The sequence below is a fragment of the Diadema antillarum genome, unplaced genomic scaffold, assembly GCF_040938485.1.
Source record: "Diadema antillarum isolate AM-2024a unplaced genomic scaffold, OU_Dant_1.0 scf00000156, whole genome shotgun sequence".
Taxonomy (NCBI): Eukaryota; Metazoa; Echinodermata; class Echinoidea; order Diadematoida; family Diadematidae; genus Diadema; species Diadema antillarum.
Window position 1 is genome coordinate 1201557 of NW_027271045.1, and position 21571 is coordinate 1223127.

General features: G+C 38.6%; 1 protein-coding gene across 1 annotated transcript in view; it reads right to left on the minus strand.

Annotated features, from left to right (window-relative positions):
* Window positions 1–21571, minus strand: part of LOC139722083 (1-phosphatidylinositol 3-phosphate 5-kinase-like) — a 189779-nt gene that overhangs the window by 55918 nt on the left and 112290 nt on the right. The window contains exons 26-32 of the mRNA XM_071633405.1: window positions 21044–21167; window positions 19868–19985; window positions 15456–15572; window positions 12546–12737; window positions 11063–11216; window positions 10002–10097; window positions 6752–6972 (exon numbers count right to left, since the gene is read on the minus strand). Of these exons, the coding sequence (XP_071489506.1) occupies window positions 6752–6972; window positions 10002–10097; window positions 11063–11216; window positions 12546–12737; window positions 15456–15572; window positions 19868–19985; window positions 21044–21167 (1022 nt within the window). The remainder of the gene's footprint in view (window positions 1–6751; window positions 6973–10001; window positions 10098–11062; window positions 11217–12545; window positions 12738–15455; window positions 15573–19867; window positions 19986–21043; window positions 21168–21571) is intronic.

Genomic DNA, 21571 nt, shown 5'->3' on the forward strand with positions numbered 1-21571 from the left:
TGAGGTGGAATTAAAGGGTTATAGAAATTGCACTGGTAATTGAAAGGATATACAAAGTCGCTGGGAATCAAAGGGTTATAGAAATCGCACTGGCAAATGAAAGGGTATGGAAAGTTCCTTGGAATTAAAGGGTTATACAAATTGTCTTGCCAAATGAAAGGTCGAAACTGAGCTGGGAATCAAAGGGTTAAAGAAATTCTCCTGCAAAATGAAATGGTGTACAAAATAGATGAGAATAAAAGGGTTATAGAAATTGCCCTGCCAAATGAAAGGGCCAACACATAGCTGGGAATCAAAGGGTTATAGAAATTGTCCTGCCAAATGTAAGGATACACGAAGTTGCTGGGAATTAAAGGGTTAAACAAATTGTCTTGCCAAATGAAAGGTTGAAACTAAGCTGGGGATTAAAGGGTTCTAGAAATTGTACGGCAAAATTATAGGGTGTAAAAAATAGCTGAGAATAAAAGGGTTATAGAAATTGTCCTGCCAAATGGAAGGGTCTACACTGAGCTGGGAATTAAAGGGTTATAGAAATTGCACTGGCAAATGAAAAGGTTCACAAAGTTGCTGGGAATTAAAGGGTTATACAAATTGTCTTCCCACTTTAAAGGTCGAAACTGAGCTGGGGACTAAAGGGTTAAATAAATTGTCCTGCAAAATGAAATGGTGTACAAAATAGGTGAGAACAAAAGGGTTATAGAAATTGCCCTGCCAAATGAAAGGGTCAACACATAGCTGGGAATCAAAGGGTTATAGAAATTGTCCTGCCAAATGGAAGGGTCTACACTGAGCTCGGAATTAAAGGGTTATAGAAATTGCACTGGCAAATGAAAGGGTTCACAAAGTTGCTGGGAATTAAAGGGTTATACAAATTGTCTTGCCACATGAAAGGTTGAAACTGAGCAGGGGACTAAAGGGTTATAGAAATTGTACTGCAAATTTAAAGGGTGTACAAAATAGCTGAGAATAAAAGGGTTATAGAAATTGCCCTGCCAAATGAAAGGGTCTACACATAGCTGGGAATCAATGGGTTATAGAAATTCTCCTGCCAAATGAAATGCTCTACACTGAGCTGGGAATTAAAGGGTTATAGAAATTGTACTGGAAAATGAAAGGGTGTACAAAATAGCTGAGAATAAAAGGGTTATAGAAATTACCTTTCCAAATAAAATAGGTCTACACTGACCTGGGAATCAAAGGGTTATAGAAATTGTCCTGCCAAATGAAATGGTCTACACAAAGCTGGGAATCAAAGGGTTATAGAAATTGTCCTGCCAAATGAAATGGTTTACACTGAGGTGGGAATTAAAGGGTTATAGAAATTGCACTGGCAATTGAAAGGATATACAAAGTCGCTGGGAATCAAAGGGTTATAGAAATTGTCCTGCCAAATGTAAGGATACACGAAGTTGCTGGGAATTAAAGGGTTAAACAAATTGTCTTGCCAAATGAAAGGTTGAAACTGAGCTGGGGATTAAAGGGTTCTAGAAATTGTACTGCAAAATTATACGGTGTAAAAAATAGCTGAGAATAAAAGGGTTATAGAAATTGCCCTGCCAAATGAAAGGGTCAACACATAGCTGGGAATCAAAGGTTTATAGAAATTGTCCTGCCAAATGGAAGGGTCTACACTGAGCTGGGAATTAAAGGGTTATAGAAATTGCACTGGCAAATGAAAAGGTTCACAAAGTTGCTGGGAATTAAAGGGTTATACAAATTGTCTTCCCACATGAAAGGTCGAAACTGAGCTGGGGACTAAAGGGTTAAAGAAATTGTCCTGCCAAATGAAATGGTGTACAAAATAGCTGAGAATAAAAGGGTTATAGAAATTGCCCTGCCAAATGAAAGGGTCAACACATAGCTGGGAATCAAAGGGTTATAGAAATTGTCCTGCCAAATGGAAGGGGCTACATTGAGCTGGGAATTAAAGGGTTATAGAAATTGCACTGGCAAATGAAAGGGTACGGAAAGTTCCTTGGAATTTAAGGGTTATACAAATTGTCTTGCCAAATGAAAGGTCGAAACTGAGCTGGGAATTAAAGGGTTAAAGAAATTGTCCTGCAAAATGAAATGGTGTACAAAATAGCTGAGAATAAAAGGGTTATAGAAATTGCCCTGCCAAGTGAAAGGGTCAACACATAGCTGGGAATCAAAGGGTTACAGAAATTGTCCTGCCAAATGGAAGGGGCTACACTGAGCTGGGAATTAAAGGGTTATAGAAATTGCACTGGCAAATGAAAGGGTGTACAAAATAGCTGAGAATAAAAGGGTTATAGAAATTGCCTTTCCAAATAAAATAGGTCTACACTGACCTGGGAATCAAAGGGTTATAGAAATTGTCCTGCCAAATGAAATGGTCTACACAAAGCTGGGAATCAAAGGGTTATAGAAATTGTCCTGCCAAATGAAATGGTTTACACTGAGGTGGGAATTAAAGGGTTATAGAAATTGCACTGGCAATTGAAAGGATATACAAAGTCGCTGGGAATCAAAGGGTTATAGAAATCGCACTGGCAAATGAAAGGGTATGGAAAGTTCCTTGGAATTAAAGGGTTATACAAATTGTCTTGCCAAATGAAAGGTCGAAACTGAGCTGGGAATTAAAGGGTTAAAGAAATTGTCCTGCAAAATGAAATGGTGTACAAAATAGCTGAAAATAAAAGGGTTATAGAAATATCCCTGCCAAATGAAAGGGTCTACACATAGCTGGGAATCAATGGGTTATAGAAATTGTCCTGCCAAATGAAATGGTCTACACTGAGCTGGGAATTAAAGGGTTATAGAAATTGTACTGGAAAATGAAAGGGTGTACAAAATAGCCGAGAATAAAAGGGTTATAGAAATTGCCCTGCCAAATGAAAGGGTCTATACATAGCTGGGATTTAAAGGGTTATAGAAATTGCACTGGCAAATGAAAGGGTACACAAAGTTGCTAGGAATTAAAGGGTTATATAAATTGCCCTGTCAAATAAAAGAGTCTACACATAGCTGGGAATCAAAGGGTTATAGAAATCGCACTGGCAAATGAAAGGGTACAGAACGTTCCTGGGAATTAAAGGGTTATACAAATTGTCTTGCCAAATGAAAGGTCGAAACTGAGCTGGGAATTAAAGGGTTAAATAAATTGTCCTGCAAAATGAAATGGTGTACAAAATAGGTGAGAACAAAAGGGTTATAGAAATTGCCCTGCCAAATGAAAGGGTCAACACATAGCTGGGAATCAAAGGGTTATAGAAATTGTCCTGCCAAATGGAAGGGTCTACACTGAGCTGGGAATTAAAGGGTTATAGAAATTGCACTGGCAAATGAAAGGGTTCACAAAGTTGCTGGGAATTAAAGGGTTATACAAATTGTCTTGCCACATGAAAGGTTGAAACTGAGCAGGGGACTAAAGGGTTATAGAAATTGTACTGCAAATTTAAAGGGTGTACAAAATAGCTGAGAATAAAAGGGTTATAGAAATATCCCTGCCAAATGAAAGGGTCTACACATAGCTGGGAATCAATGGGTTATAGAAATTCTCCTGCCAAATGAAATGCTCTACACTGAGCTGGGAATTAAAGGGTTATAGAAATTGTACTGTCAAATGAAAGGGTGTACAAAATAGCTGAGAATAAAAGGGTTATAGAAATTGCCTTTCCAAATAAAATAGGTCTACACTGACCTGGGAATCAAAGGGTTATAGAAATTGTCCTGCCAAATGAAATGGTCTACACAAAGCTGGGAATCAAAGGGTTATAGAAATTGTCCTGCCAAATGAAATGGTTTACACTGAGGTGGGAATTAAAGGGTTATAGAAATTGCACTGGCAATTGAAAGGATATACAAAGTCGCTGGGAATCAAAGGGTTATAGAAATCGCACTGGCAAATGAAAGGGTATGGAAAGTTCCTTGGAATTAAAGGGTTATACAAATTGTCTTGCCAAATGAAAGGTCGAAACTGAGCTGGGAATTAAAGGGTTAAAGAAATTGTCCTGCAAAATGAAATGGTGTACAAAATAGCTGAAAATAAAAGGGTTATAGAAATATCCCTGCCAAATGAAAGTCTACACATTGCTGGGAATTACAGGGTTATACAAATTGTCTTGCCAAATGAAAGGTTGAAACTGAGCTGGGATTAAAGGGTTATAGAAATTGTACTGGAAATTTAAAGGGTGTACAAAATAGCTGAGAATAAAAGGGTTATAGAAATTGCCCTGCCAAATGAAAGGGTCTACACATAGCTGGGAATCAATGGGTTATAGAAATTCTCCTGCCAAATGAAATGGTCTACACTGAGCTGGGAATTAAAGGGTTATAGAAATTGTACTGGAAAATGAAAGGGTGTACAAAATAGCTGAGAATAAAAGGGTTATAGAAATTGCCTTTCCAAATGAAATAGGTCTACACTGACCTGGGAATCAAAGGGTTATAGAAATTGTCCTGCCAAATGAAATGGTTTACACTGAGGTGGGAATTAAAGGGTTATAGAAATTGCACTGGCAAATGAAAGGATATACGAAGTCGCTGGGAATCAAAGGGTTATAGAAATCGCACGGGCAAATGAAAGGGTACGGAAAGTTCCTTGGAATTAAAGGGTTATACAAATTGTCTTGCCAAATGAAAGGTTGAAACTGAGCTGGGAATTAAATGGTTAAAGAAATTGTCCTGCAAAATGAAATGGTGTACAAAATAGCTGAGAATAAAAGGGTTATAGAAATTGCCCTGCCAAATGAAAGGGCCAACACATAGCTGGGAATCAAAGGGTTATAGAAATTGTCCTGCCAAATGGAAGGATATACGAAGTTGCTGGGAATTACAGGGTTATACAAATTGTCTTGCCAAATGAAAGGTTGAAACTGAGCTGGGGATTAAAGGGTTATAGAAATTGTACTGCAAAATTATAGGGTGATAAAAATAGCTGAGAATAAAAGGGTTATAGAAATTACCCTGCCAAATGAAAGGGTCTATACATAGCTGGGATTTAAAGGGTTATAGAAATCGCACTGGCAAATGAAAGGGTACAGAACGTTCCTGGGAATTAAAGGGTTATAGAAATTGCACTGGCAAATGAAAGGATACTCGAAGTTGCTGGGAATTAAAGGGAACACGAAGTTGCTGGGAATTAAAGGATTATAGAAATTGTGCTGCCAAATGAAAGGGTGCACACTGAGCTGGGAATTATAGGGTTATAGATATTGAACTGCAAAATGAAAGTGTGTATAAAATAGCTGAGAATAAAAGGGTTATAGAAATTGTCCTGCCAAATGAAATGGTCTACACTGAGCTGGGAATTAAAGGGTTATAGAAATTATACTGCAAAATGAAAGGGTGTACAAAATAGCTGAGAATAAAAGGGTTATAGAAATTGCATTTCCAAATGAAACAGGTCTACACTGACCTGGGAATCAAAGGGTTATAGAAATTGTCCTGCCAAATGAAATGGTCTACACAAAGCTGGGAATCAAAGGGTTATAAAAATTGTCCTGCCAAATGAAATGGTATACACTGAGGTGGGAATTAAAGGGTTATAGAAATTGCACTGGCAAATGAAAGGTCAAAACTGAGCTGGGGATTAAAGGGTTATAAAAATTGTACTGCAAAATGAAAGCGTGTACAAAATAGCTGAGAATAAAAGGATTATAGAAATTGCCTTGCCAAATGAAACAGGTCTACACTGAGCTGGGAATCAAAGGATTATAGAAATTGCCTTGCCAAATGAAATGGTCTACACTGAGATGGGAATTAAAGGGTTATAGAAATTGCACTGGCAAATGAAAGGGAACACGAAGTTGCTGGGAATAAAAGGATTATAGAAATTGTGCTGCCAAATAAAAGGGTGCACACTGAGCTGGGAATTATAGGGTTATAGATATTGAACTGCAAAATGAAAGTGTGTATAAAATAGCTGAGAATAAAAGGGTTATAGAAACTGTCCTGCCAAATAAAATGGTCTACACTGAGCTGGGAATGAAAGGGTTATAGAAATTATACTGCAAAATGAAAGGGTGCACAAAACAGCTGAGAATAAAAGGGTTATAGAAATTGGCTTGCCAAATGAAACAGGTCTACACTGAGCTGGGAATCAAAGGGATATAGAAATTGTTCTGCCAAATGAAAGGGTCTACACTGAGCTGGGAATTAAAGGGTTATAGAAATTGCCTTGCCAAATGAAAGGGTCTATACTGAGCTAGGAATCAAAGGGTTATAGAAATTGTCCTGCCAAATTAAATGGTCTACACTGAGCTGGGAATCAAAGCATTATAGAAATTGTCCTGCCAAATGAAATGGTCTGCACTGAGCTGGGAATTAAAGGATTATAGAAATTGCCTTGCCAACTGAAAGGGTCGACACTGAGCTGGGAATGAAAGGGTTATAGAAAAATTGTGCTGCCAAATTAAGGGTCTACTCTGAGCTGGGAATTAAAGGGATATAGAAATCGTATTGCCAAATGAAAGGGTGTACAAAATAGCTGAGAATAAAAGGGTTACAGAAATTGTCCTGCCAAATGAAAGGGTCTACACTGAGCCGGGAATTAAAGGGTTATAGAATTGTACTGCCAACTGAAAGGATGTACAAAATAGTTGAGAATAAAAGGGTTATAGAAATTGCCTTGCCAAATAAGAGGGTCAACACTGAGCTGGAAATGAAAGGGTTATAAAAATTGTCCTGCCCATTTAAGGTGTTCATAGCTGACATTCTTTGATTAGCAGTTTTGAATATTTATGTTTGGTTCAGGCATTAAAGAAAACGAAAATGAAAATTGATGTACGTTTTAATTGGCCAATCTTGCGGGACAAGTCCTTTGTCTCAGGTCCAGCTGCTGCGCCTCCTTTGCTGTCCCCGCCCATCTTGCGGCGTGTGGCAGGACTGTTCTGACCAGAGGCTGCATTGCTGCTCCCTCCTTGGCCTGACCCTAGGGACATGTTTCCAGGAGTCAACTGCCCTGGTGCTTGCTGCTGCTCATACATCTTGGTCTTGTACTGCTCAGAACTTTGGGTCAGAAACAAGTACAAGTAATAATTACCTGTGTGATGTATGTTATCAAAGACTAAAATAAATAATGAGTTATTAATCACACCTTTTCCCACTAAAATGGGTCAAAATTCAGTGTGCAGTTTATACACCATTACAGCCAATAACTACCTCAGGTCTGCATATAGTATGCAGACAATGTTCACTAATGTGTACAATCTGCCATTCTCAGCTTGTCTTTGAGTGGTTAGGATAGTTGAATGTTCAAATACAGACACATCAGAGACAGTTTAATCACTTGAAATTCAATTGCACATCGCAGAATTGACATTAGCAATACCATTTGGAACACCCATGGCAAGCCATTCTATCAATACAAAGGTATGTAGAGCTAATGGAAGAAACATCTTATTGGCAGCATCAATGTTCTTTCATACTCCCTACCCTACCTACAGTTGTAGAACCTAGATATAATCCAATATATTGGTTGTATATCACTTATGCATTACTACCAGGTACTTATTTCTTTGTTAAAACATTTTGGGGTTCTGTGGTGACAAAGTCGAGCATTTTAGCAGTAGTGGTAGCAGTCATGCCTGCTGTTGTCTGCTTGCAGTGAGCTGCCTACAGGTGAGAGGTGACTCACTTTTTGCTCTTACTCGGTCATACTTACACCAAATGTTAGCGAAATAATTTCCTTTTTGTTAGGCATTCTACTGTTTATTTCTTTTTTTTTATGGCACAAAAAATCAACACATTTTCTCCCCAAAACATATCACTAAATTCAACCAACATATCGCCAGTATCTTCGCCCGTTACATAGCAGTATCAGCGCTCTTCGGTGGGCTGTCATTTTATTTTTCCCCCAAACGGCCAGAAGAAAGGGTTAGGTGCAGCTAATACACCATTAATTACGGAAGCTGAAACAGAAGAACCATCCTAGGCTTTAACACCCTCACTTAATACTTATTGTACAGCAGGATTACCCAACTGAGCAGATAGTTAAAGGCACATGGTCCCGGTGGCTTAGTCGAATGCGTACGCGGGCACACGGCACAAGTTTCCAATAGAGACCTATGCTATCGATTCCTCTTTAGCGCTTACGCTATGACCCATTTCCCCAAGTCCGAAGAAGTCCGATCCACTGTAGTCAGTGGTTCGATCACAGTTTGGCTCATGATTCGGCTGAGGGGGATGACAGCTTTAACAAACTTCTTTTTTGATGTCATAATAAGAAGCATATATGCACGCACCCTGGCATTACTACAGACTGTGTGATGCCCAGAGAAGACAACATTACCAAGCAACACCTACTTGCTTTACTCTTGATGACAGCTCAACTTCGGCTTTCTATCAATCTTTGTATCAATACTAACGGTGATCGGCAGTATCATCAACAGCGCCCTCTACACTACCGGGACTATGCGCCTTTAAGTAGTAGAGAGAAAACTGAGACTCTTGCCACCATACACACATGGCATCTTAGATATCATTGTCATGTGTCATTGCATATAACTTCACCGGTAGTCCTAAGCTCTAAAATATTACCGAGGCTTCCAAACAATTAGTCATGTGCCTAAAAAATTACAAATGAACCAAAATGTAAAGAAACAATTAACCAAACTCTATCACTGATTCATATAACAGTGATTAAATGGCCTTCAAGTGAATGATCTTCATTTAAATTTGTCTATTTGTTTTCTTCAGTTACATTACATGTCAGTAAATATTTCTAGAGGACCATGAGGTCAGGCCACAATTACACGACAAATGTTGCTATGGCAACTGGTATGTCTCCACCATAATGCATGGTTCTCCCAATTGGTCTAATGTATATCTTGACAATGTGAGAAAACACAGAAAATCTTTATCTGGTATTACATGTAAACACTGAATTTCAAGAGAATACCCTTAGGCATTGTGTAAATATGGAAAAATATTGAATTTTTGAGGATTTGACCTTGACTTTTCACCCTTGACCCAATGACAGAAAAAGTCCCAAGAGAATCACTGTCAGGAAATACATGCATATATACACATACACAGGCAATACATGCATATGTACACATACTAAGTTTCATAAAATACCTTGAGCCATTTTAAAGATATGGAGAAAAAGGACATTTTTGCATTTTCACTTGACCTTTGACCCCATGGCCCAAAACTTTCCCCAGAGAATTTTCATCTGGTAATACACATATACACTACATGTTGTACATGTATGTTTAAAGAAAATATCTTCAGGCATTGCATAGATATGGGGAAAATAGTGGCATTTTGAGGATTTGACCTTGACCTTCAATCTTGAGCATATTCACCTAAAGTCGATAGGCACAACTTCTTCCACTCACTCATACATGTACACACGTGAAGTTTCATTAGGATACCTCAAACAGTTTAGTTATGCTGTCACACAATTACAAATGGAAGGATGGACGGATGGATGAACGGACAGAAGTATGGACAGAGGGCTAACAACCAGAAAACATCATGCCTTTGTGGCAGAGGTATTAAAAAAAACTTAATGCATGAACTGATGAAAAAAAAAAAACAGTGGTGACTTTGTCAGGGATGTTCCTGTAACCTGGAATAAGAAAAGGGGGCCAAAACAAGAAAAACACTGTTTATCCTGACAGCAATCAACTGCCATTCTTAATTGTTCAGTAAGATTATGTGTACATGAGGGAGCAATGAAGCAATTTGCAACAGGACTTAAACAGCTTCAGTAGGACTAGGGAATGAGGATGAAGTGCTTTAGCCTTTAGGGCACAACCACTGGTGCAAAGAGGACTAAAACCATGGACCTCAGGATTGAGAGTCTGTTGTCTTATCCCATTGAGGATGGACTGATTTAGCTACAACACGCATTTCCCACAGACACCTCTCCGAGTGTACTCGGGACTCGTCCTCAATGGGTTAATATCTACTACAAGCCACAATAATGCTGCTGACTTTATGCAGCTGTAAATGATTGATTGCTGTAGTTTCCATCTCTAGGGACACATGATTGTATCCACAGAATGGAATAGGCCATCCTGGGAACTCACCTCAGAGCATAGGCAATGATGGAGCTTGGCTCTTGATCATAGATTGTGATCGGTACAATGGAGCAAGGTGGCAGCAAGTGATGCTGATCAGCTGGACTGTAAGGTGGGGAAAGTTAGATGTCATGGTGGGACTAGTATAACACATACCTCAAGCTTTTTCTAATCAAGAAGTCTTTATACATCAAATATATATCTCCACTACTGTATACACAATACAACTTACACTTTTCCACCACTGAATGGAAGCTTGTTTTGAGTATTTCACAAAGCCTTTTTCTCTTGCATCCAATTAAGCAAATTGTCATAAAAAGTATTGGCACAAACTTCCAAGAAATATCTACCTAAAAGAAATAGTTGTCTTGTGTACAGCAATTGACATTAAAAAGAATAAACAAATCAGCAAGCGGGCAAGTTAAACAAATATTTGGAGAGATGAATTCATTCTGTGGATTGGGAGTCAGGTAACATACATGTAGCATGGTATGGGAGCTTAAGAACAATTGTCCCTTTCACATGTACATGGGCATGATGTTCCTCCATTTAATATTCTTCTGTACACACATAAAACATGACATCTCTTGTATAAATTTTGAAGAACTCTTTGTTCTCTGTCATCTAGAATGTGTAATGAACAGTAATCAACACATTTCTTGAAAATATGCATGACAAAAACACATCTCAGCTGTAGGCCTACAGTGTAGACAACTCTTTTGATACCGCCCCTAAAAACCGTGCTGGAAAATTTTCATATACTTTCATACATGATACCTGTTTATGATAGTGCAAACTTACACTGCTCTGTCAGAGTTAAATTCACAGCATTCATGGAATCTAATTTTTCCTTGGAGTTTACAATCCTCCATAAAAAAAAAAACTAAAAACAGATGACAGTCTTTTGTAATTTCACCAAGTAAACCCAGCACAATGTGCACGCCAGTAATTCCCATCCTCATTGACTTGCAAATAATTCTCATTAGTCCCCAGTACTGAAATTCATGTTATCTTTTCTTATCTAACAGAGCAGAGTGCAAACTGACTCTAAAAAAAGGAGCTACACTTACAATGGTGTTTCAATCTGGGTGGACTCGTGGGATGTTAGGAACTGGTTCAGTAGTTGCTTGACTGCCCCAGGTTTGGTCTTGGCTGGGCTTCGCTGATCTGAGTAATCCACAGACTGGCTCAGTGAAGATGGAACAGGGCTGACTGGATCATCAGCTAGTGTTGAACAGGAAGGGGTAAACAAACATTGAATTAGGAAACTAGAAGCACTCTGAGAGCGCAGACCTCCGCCACTCAGCTAATTTCCACCAATAATCCTGTTCTTCCAGAGATCAGTGATTTCCACCCATATGTACTGTACGAGCTGAAATTTTCGCATACAGATATTTTTTGCGAATTGCTACTAGTTATTCGCGTGTTGTTATTTTCGCGGTTCAAAGGCGATTCGCGAAATTTGCGAAAATTTCAGCCCGTACAGTATTGCATGCTAAAAATCATCCAAATTCCCAAATATTGAAGGCTTTTGTTACGTCATCAACCCTCAGCTGGGCGGCGCGCCTCGCAGTAGAGCATGCACTTTAGTGCGCGTATGAAAACCTCAAAAATACGCAGCTTGAATTCCCAAAGTAGGGTCAAATTCATTGACCCTACCTGCCAAAATATCGAAAATCCTTCATACAATCCATAAAAGTTTCCCGATTACTGCTAAAATTTAATCATTTGTTCCTTGTGACATTCTCAACCTTTCCTGCAAGTTTCATCCAAATCCGTTCTCAACTTTTTGAGTTATTTTGCACACGGACAAACAAACAAACACACAGATAACGAAAACATAACCGCCTACCTTGGTGGAGGTAATTAAAAGCACAATACAGAAGTTCAAACTGACACAAAAACAAAATGTCATATAGATATGGACTGTCCTTCGGGGTACAGGTACAGACTGTATCTCTACTCCATACAACAACTCAAAGAGCTGGCTCCAAGGGTTAGACAGGATGTAGCATGGAGTGGAGATCTCGAGGGACAAAAATATCAACAATGCTGCCCACAATAAAAGCAGTCCACATCTGTTTTATACAACAAATAAATTTCAATGAAATTTTACTCAATTATTTGTGGTTGCACTGGTCTGGCTACTTCACACACCAGACACTGCCAATGACATTTAGCATTGCGACTGCAATCCGACAAGGGTTACCTCTCATGCTATGGAAATAGTACTAAAGGGCGGTTTGTACTATGGGGCTAAAAGCAATGGCCAAAGTCAGTCTACATATGTATGTTATAATTGGTGGCCCGAATGTTGGTATTGAGCCTTGAATATGTGCATGTACTAGCATGTACATGTAAGTATGCAAACTGTTTTAACATTACAACACTTTGATTGCTGTTACATGATAAGGAAAACTGAAACTCTACACTTTAAGTATTTGTCTTGAGGACCTCTGAAGAACCTATCTTTCTTCATCAATTTTTAAAATGAAGGTCCCCATTTGCTAAACTTCTGTACATCTACAGACAGCATGTTAGATGTTTACTTACGAGGACCTGATGTGGTGGTGGAATCCCTCTCATTTAAGCTGCACAGACTGTCTCTCTCTTCATCATCATTACCTCTGCAATTGTCACCAACATCAACTCCGTCCACATCATCTATACCAAGAGTGTCATCATCTCTCTGCCCACTGGTGTCTCTAGAAACACTGCTTGATCCACTCGCCTCCAGGTCAGCCCCTGGGTGAACACAGCGACAGGAAGACATGAAGAATATGTCTTAAAAAACAAATTACTTTTGAATTAAAGTTGTAATACAGAAGCAGCAAATCAGTGAATATTCAAGTTGAAATGGGGGGGGGGGGGTATATGTTGTGATAGGTACTTACCAGGTAATATAAAAATTGTACAATATGTCACTCATCACCATAAAAGCTGCACTAAGACCCCAATCTCACTAGGAAGGCAGTCATGATGACCATGGCGATCTGTGAAAAATTCACATCTCCATCTTCATTTTGGCCTGCGTGGAAATTGTATTCTCATGGTCGGACATCCGGGTATTTTGCATGTCACGGGGTCATGGATAGCGGTGGAGTGAAAACAAACAGTCGCGTTAGCCTGGAGTGGTAACGCTGTACGTGTTTTCCGCCGGGGCGCCCTGCGAGCATAGCGCTAGCGCAAGCTGTACTACTGTAGCTGTGCGGGCGGCAGGATTACCATTAGGCCCTAGGCCTGCCCTAAATTAGGCCCTACCCTAAGCCTACTACAGTGCTAACGTTAGGCCTATAGACCTACCTGAAGTTTCTATAAGGTACTAAGTAAGCGTAGATATCGGGGTAGGGCCTACTCATACATGAGGTTCTACTGCACATCTGGCCATTTTGTCGGGTCGTTGATCCAGAGTCCTGCCGCGATTTCATACGGGCACAGGTCCAGTCCGACTGCCTTCAACTTGGCAAAATACCGGGACCGATCGATTGACAGGATCCAGATTTTTAGAATATTGCTGGCAAGACATGATGCATGTATCTCATGAATGATGGCACAAATGACAAAATGAATAATGAAAAACAGTCCCCATGTCTGCGTAGAGTTGCACATATACGCGTCGCACATGCACAGCATGCAGTATGCGCATTATGCAGGCTTAGCGCTTGCAAGCTGTTTGTTTTCACTCCAGTCAACCGGAAGTGACGTGTAGCCGACCGCAAGAATACACAACAGCTGCTCTATAGTCACCCTGCACTAAAGGGAACATTGCTAAAATGATTTAAAAAAAAACACTGCCACATTCTTGGCACTTTCCCAGGCTGACAAGATGTGCTTCTCCTCTGATCAAAGCGATATTTGTATGCTTATCAAAACCTTGCTTTAACAGTGCCACCAGCAGAGTGACTGTGATACATTAATGCCACACTCATGCTATTATTTCGATCAACTGGGAAATAAATTGGGGTGCATGATTGAAATTCTTCACTTGGATGCCAGTATCAAACTAAAGTGGACATGCAGCATATGGTTGTACCCTTAAGGCCCCGTCACACTAAAGCGAATGCCCAACTAATGCCCAACGAATGTCCAATAAATTTGAAAATTTGAAGATATGTTCACATCCGTTGGTAATACTAGCATAGTTCATAACATGCTTGGTGTTCTTTGTAATCATTAGCTATTCGTGGGGATTCGCAGAGATACGCTGGAGCCAATTTCTTTTTAAAACATGTCCAAAATCTCCAGCATATCTCTGCGAATCCCTACGAATAGCTAATGAATTCAAAGAACGTCAGACATGCAAACTGTCTTCACATTTTCGAATTTGTTGGGCTTTCGCTTGGCATTCGTTGGGCATTTGCTGTAGTGTGACGGGGCCATTAATAGCATTCTATAACACAAGTTAGAACTTGTCGTGGAATTGTAAGTCTTCCATTACAGTAAGAGGACATGTAAACTGTAAGGAACCTGCCGATGAGCAAACTGCAAATCAAATCATATCGGACAAAGTTCCAATTTCATGGAGATATTTGCACTGATTGTCTGCACATTATTACCTGCACATAGAAGCGATGGTATATTAAAACCGACGATTTATATTGTGTACACCTAGAGAAAAAGAATTTGACCCATGTCTTCGTCAAGTGCACCAATTTCATTCATACATACTCTGTTCCTGTTGCGTAAAACTGTCAAAGCAAAAATTTTCATGAGTGATGGGAGCCACTTTCACTGCTCTGAAAACATGCTTTACCAATTGCTACCATGTTAGAGCTATGAACTGCTGTTAATGCACTCATGAAGCGAATGTGACGCGCTCTAAAACCACTACGTCATCACTAGCAAAGTTTGGACATGTTAAAAATTTTGCGCCAAAAATAGTGATGGTGCCGACCCTTCACGCTTCTGAAATACTCAAGATACGATGGAGACGAATTGAAGCACTCAAGCCACAATATGTCACTCTGTGTTGATTTTTGAGGATCATAGCAGAATCGCTTTCTAGTGAAATGAGGATACTAAATAACATCAATTTCCTATATATATATATATATATATATATATATATATATATATATACATGTATATAAATTTAATTTTCAAGATTGCAAGCTTTTCATTGATATACAAAATGTACTTCTTTATTTTTTCAGCCTTAATCAGGAATGCTATGAAAGCCAGTCCCCCCAAACACAGCTGTGTGCTGGGCTCTGAAGTTTTGATGGAGTCAAGTGTGAAGGAGACTATGCACTCAAATACACTCAATGTACATGTATGTCAACATACAGAATTGATATTACAGCAATATGTGTCAGAAAAAAAATCAATAAACAAACTTGAAACTTGAATTGTGAAGAAGATATCCCCCCCCAAAAAAAAAAATAAATAAATAAAAAGGAAAAAATGGTAACTAATTAATAACAGCACAAAAGATTAATGCAAAGCAAAGCAAAGCACACTCACTGCTTTCTGTTATTTGCTGGTCACAGTCAACCCTCAACTTTGGGCTGGACTGTTGCTGTGGTGAACGCCTACCAAGTGGAGATCCCCGTAAAAAGTTGAGCGAACCTCGCGGGGAGACTAGTGGATCAACAAAATGTCAGATAGCTATTGGTACTGTGAATTTACAAATGCACTCATATTCTGCATGTGATATCTCTTTTCTTTTCAGAAAGAATCTTTTATACTAAAATTTACTACTCAATGAAAATTATCTGTTTTGTTACAGATATATACTCATTCAGATCTTTGCTTCCAGTTCTAATCTAGCTGTGAGAATAAGCAAATGAAATGTAAGTTCAAACTGAAATGAAAGCTTTATAGAAGAACAGACAACTGGTATACATATCAACTTTTGTATTAAAAACTGATGGGAAAATATTATGGTTAGCTTCATGCCAATAATCACATGCTACTATTTCTAACTCAGATTTAATTTCTAAAAGGCATGTGTAGCTACAAAGATATTTTCTAAGACATGAAAATTATAACAGTTTACACAAGACACTACTAAAACTGAGAGGATACGCATATTATCTCAGATGATACAATTTTTGTAGGCAGAGAAAAAAAAAACTAATCTACAACTACAGACAATCATGCACTTAAAGACTGTTCTTGCTGAATGATTTTTTTTTTCTGGTATAAACTATAATCATGCATGTCTTAAATGTACTTGCTAAGTGATCTACAATGTACTACTATCAATCTACAATCATGCAAAGTAATTATTTGAATATCTTTGCTAAATAATCTATTTCTATGAACTACAATAATACACTTGAATGTCTGCTGGATGACTTAACTCACTCTAAACTTGATGTATACAATTATTTAAAAATTAAATTGTTTCAGTATATAAAACAGCTCATGAGAGCAAATCATAGTGTACTTTCACAAGCAGCTTTGACAATGTAAGCTGTATGTATGTTTCATAATATAATTTCTATGGCAAGTCAATTCCAAGGATGAATTTGTATCATCTGTCATATCCTGATCATTTGGCATAATTGAAACACTGCAATAAACAGTCAAACTTGCCTTGGGGCCCATCTGCTGTATACAGCCACTAAACCCTCACCCCCCCCCCCCCCCCCCCCCCATCCTGAAAAAAGCCATGTTACAGACCCGGTCTATAGCAACCACCTGTCTTAATGGCCCCCCCCCCCCCCCCCCCCCCCCCCCATGTGGTGGCTGATTTACACAGGTTTGACTGTGCTTGATGGGACTTGTGCATCTTATAAAGGTAAAATTTTTTTTTACTACATCTTGCAAATGAAATAATCTGAAATACACCTTTCAGTAGCATTGCTTTGCATTTTTTCCGTAGCATTGTTTTGCATTTTAAATACTGCTGCAAAATAAAAGCTCTGAAATTTTAATCTGTGATGCACTTAATAACAAGAAATCATCAATGCATCTCAATGCTGTTACTTAATGCACATTGTCCCCCTCCCTTTTCACTTTGTATTCTGCAAAGCAATGATTAGAGAGGACAAAAAGTAATCTCTTGTAGGGGTATATACATAGTTGTATACTGACAAAAGAACATGCAGGAAAGGGTTTGATGTGTTTTGAGATTAGTATACCTGTAGGAAAAGTACACATGGGTCAGAGTGGTGAGTTAATGTGTTAGAATCATGCAATGTGGTGTAGTGGGTAAAGAGTTGGTGTTATGCCATTTGAATTCCTGTTCTACAAATGTATCTCGAAATTTTCTCTCACACATATGGAATTTACAATGACACTACTCAGATTTAATAAAAGTAAAAAAAAAAAAAATGGTTCATTGTTGCATCATTGCTGTGTTACTGGCAGTCGTTAAGCATTTAGTCACTGTCCCTTGTCGAAGTGAATGAAGTCTGCCATTTTTAAAATATTCTACTTTATCATTAACAAGATTTTTATTCTCGTCATTATCATTTTCATCAATATCAGAGCTCTGATCTAATATCAGTTTTGAAGAGTGGAATCAATGTACACATGTCAGAGTATATCATACAAAGCAATTGAGAAATGGTTTCAACTATCTGTATCGCTGTTCATTCTGTGGAACCTACCATTGTGAGTTACCCATTTGACATCGGGTTTTGCCATTGAATCAAAATCTTCCATATGATTTTTACTCACTCTTTGCATTGGTGCTACTATCATTGTCAGGGTTAACATCAACCTCACTATCAGATTCACCAAGTTGTCTATCCTCTTGACTGGTGTTGGTAATGTCTGATGTCTGTAATTTATCACTGAGACCCTCTACTGAGCTCCCCTTGCCAGCTTCCAAGTCTTCCACTGTAGTATTGAGTCTACAGTCTGCCTGGTTTTGATTGCTAGTGTGCCCAGATTTGTAATCCTCCCCAGTCTCAACCCTAGATGTAGTGGGGACGGGACCAATATCTCGCGATGACAACTGGCCTTGCTGGGCCGCGTTGGACTTGAGGCCTGCCACAAGACCCGGCGAGATGCCGTACTTGGTAAATTGCTGGGGTTCAGAGGTGATCAGGTGGGGGTCACCAAGATATGATACTGTGCAATGGAAGAAGAGGGAGTGATGGGATACAAGGAGAGATTCGGGTAGGGAGGCACAATGCATACCATCTCATAGGGGCAAACACAGTTTAATAGACAGAAACACAAACACACTCCAAATGAACTAGCACCTTCACTCTTCACACGTAATAGTCAAAAAACAAACAAACAAACAAACAAACCAAGAATGGAAGATCTAGAAAATAGAAACAATGTGACAGAGCAAACAGTAATCACTAGCAAAAAGATGCACTCAAAAAATAATCTAAACTGAGATCTACAACTAGCCAGCTATCTTTAAAAGCAACTGCAAACAATGCTTTTTTTTTGACAAGGATCATTCAACATTATTGATAACCATCATGAGCAACATAGGGTAACATTGTACTAAATGATCACAATATGGATAAAATCATAAATGTTTTGCAAAATTTTCATGGACTCATGAGTCTATCATGCAAATGTGGCAACAATATGCATCAACAACCAATATGATATGAAATGGTATCAAACCAGAGTCCATCTAATTAAATCTACAAAACCCCCTATGAACAAGAAAGAAATGTAGATGATTGCAGAATACATTCAACTGAAAATAAAACCACAATTTTTTTTTAATACAGTCTTTGCCAGAATCAATGGGCTAATATAACACAATTCCACAGCCATACTATTCTTTTTTTTTCTTTCTTTTTTTAAGGCTGCTAAACTGCAGAAAAGGGCATACTGATGAACAGCAACAAAAATATACTTTGGTATCAGAAATGAAGATTTGCACAAATCATTCATGCTAAATCAATTTGAAACAAAACAGTTTGCACAATAAAATCATAATTTTCTTACAGTTTGGGTGACAAAAGAAGTTGAACAAAAAACCACCAACGGGGCATACATAATAAGGTGAATATAACAAAGTACGTAGCTCTTCATTTACATGAAAAGTTCTAAGTCTAAAGCATATATATGAGGCAACATCAAAATGGCCGACAGCAGCCAGAGTAAGCAATCTAGCTGAAAAAGGGAATGATGTTTAATTCCACAAATCAACCACATAGAAGCGACATCTATCATTTCCAGGAGTTTGTAACACTGATTCAAAGACTATCAAGGGATGTAGTTTGAAATTAGAGATGTTGCTCACACAGGGCTGCTACTTTGAAACAATGAAATTCATACCAAACACACAAGAGATCACTCACACAATGAAATTAAACTCAATAATTTTTCAAAGATATATGGTGAATAAGTTTCAACAACAGTTACAAATGAATCTAGAATGAGTTTGTGCATAGATATTTAGTGTTCCAGAACCACATGTAGTTCACGGAAGAGAACCTGGTGCATATTTGTGGTCTTGGGCAAATGTGCGGTATATTATTTGAGTATTGTGTCGGCAGAAAGAACATATAAAAAACAAAGAAATCATGCATGGACAAAACATACAACTTGCATTGTTTTGTGAACAGTGTTTATGCTCTTGTTCATTTCCAACAAAGGAAAATTCCATGCATTCTAATGAATTCACACAAAGAATAAGATACAAATTGTCCTAAAAAAAAATCATATCTCATTTTGTAAAATGCCGTGCTTTTTTATTGGTTGAGTTTGAAATGATTGAGTATTACATCCATTGAGTGATTTTCTCTTATTTATGTGGAAAAAGAGAAATGGCAAAACACAGCACTACAAAAGATGAAAAAGTGCATGTAAACACCATCATCAAAGATGCACACTAAAGAAATTTCATTGAGCTTATTAAATCATGTGCTGAACGTTGAACCAAAATGCAAAGTGTAAGAATAAAGTATATAAAACAGATAATGATGACAAAATCATGTTTTTGTTACCATCACTATCTTCCCTCTCACGGAGTGTTGCAATGGATGTGGGTTGGGAGGATCCACCACTTCCCTGCCTTTCAGTGGAAGATTCTGGCTGGGGGAGGTTGATGAACACTGGGCTGGACTGTTCCATTGGAAGTGTGGGTGTTAGTGGAGGTGTTAGTCCGAAAGGAAAAGCAGTTTTAGACTGCAAGTACATAAAAAGGCAATTTATCCATCAATATTGAAAAATGAACTATACTGTAATCACAGTAATACAGGTGCAGCTCATATGTGACCTGCTACAACAAAAGGATCCTAAAGTCGCTGATGGCTGAGCCGAGAAAATCGAGTTTGAAGTCACATCATCAAAAATTGGTCAAAACAATTGGATTTCTGTTTTTGGCATAATCCTGTACTCTAGTGTTTTGTCTATCATCTGCCGAAATTTCGAAGCTAAATGATCAAAGGAAAAGCAAGAAATCAGCGTTTTTCTGGGCCATGATTTTCTGACTTTCAACATAACAGAAACGTCTCCAAAGATTTGGACTTTGTAACGCCGCAGCTAGACTCCGCACCTAGCAACAAGGGAGTGATCTTATTGGTCAGTGCGTGGCATCCTGATTACTGATTGGTCGTGCGTAGACTCCTGGCGCTAAGCTTGAATGAACATCGCAGAAGTTGCTAGGAGCATACCTTCTATTGTCAAGCGGTGAAAACTGTCTCGCCTACCCTTTATCATGATAGCGTCGGAAGGATAACTTTGAAGGCGTTTTTCTCAAAACTCTGATTTCCTCAACCACTTGACATGCGCGAATAAAATCATTGATATCTCCGCAACCGAGACTTTTATGACTTGTGCTATATATGAAATTAAAGTAAAAGAGTAAGGAAATAATGTCATGCAATTTCAAGAAAATTGTCCTCGCCGACTTTCGGATCCTTTTGTTGTAGCGGGTGACATATACATGTACCTATGAGTGGAATAAGAGATCAATAATCAGTTTTTGGCATTATGGCTTGATATAGGTAACAGCAAACATCCTGACGGATAACATTTAGATATTAAACAACCTTAACCTCATTTAAAAGTATTACACTATTGTTACTTGCACAAGCAGTGCTTGAGTTCATTTCTCAGATGTCCAGAGATTGGGCTAAAAAAAGCCAAAGCAATGACTTCTTTCTATCATAAATTCTTACATTCTTGGTGGCAGATGAAGGGGTTCCCCCATCAACATCCGTAGAGAATTTGCGACCAGACATCGGTCCCTCCTTTCTCCTCTGCTTCTCCACCTCCTTCTCCTCATGCAAGAAGTCATGGAATCTGTAACATAGCAAGTGAGAATGATTTGACATGAACCCAGTACTGGTTAGAGCCAGACTTGTCATTCAGCACAAATGAATCTTAGCAATGGTATTATTGATAGTGCTGCAATGTGCCAACATCATAATCACACAGACAATGGCACAGTGCCAGAAAGTCACATCTGGGAACTTGAGAAAACCCACATGTAAATCCGCTTCTGAAATATACACACACATTTCATATTGCTTTCATCTAGAAATGCATGCATACACATGCATATAAAGCTGGGTGCTGGAAGAACCACACTAGTTCCACAAGAGCTATTTTAAAGGAGCATTTGATCACATAATGACAATTGTTTGAAATTGTGGAGAACACTTACAAGTCATATTAGGGAGCTTTAGATTTGCTGTGCGGATGCT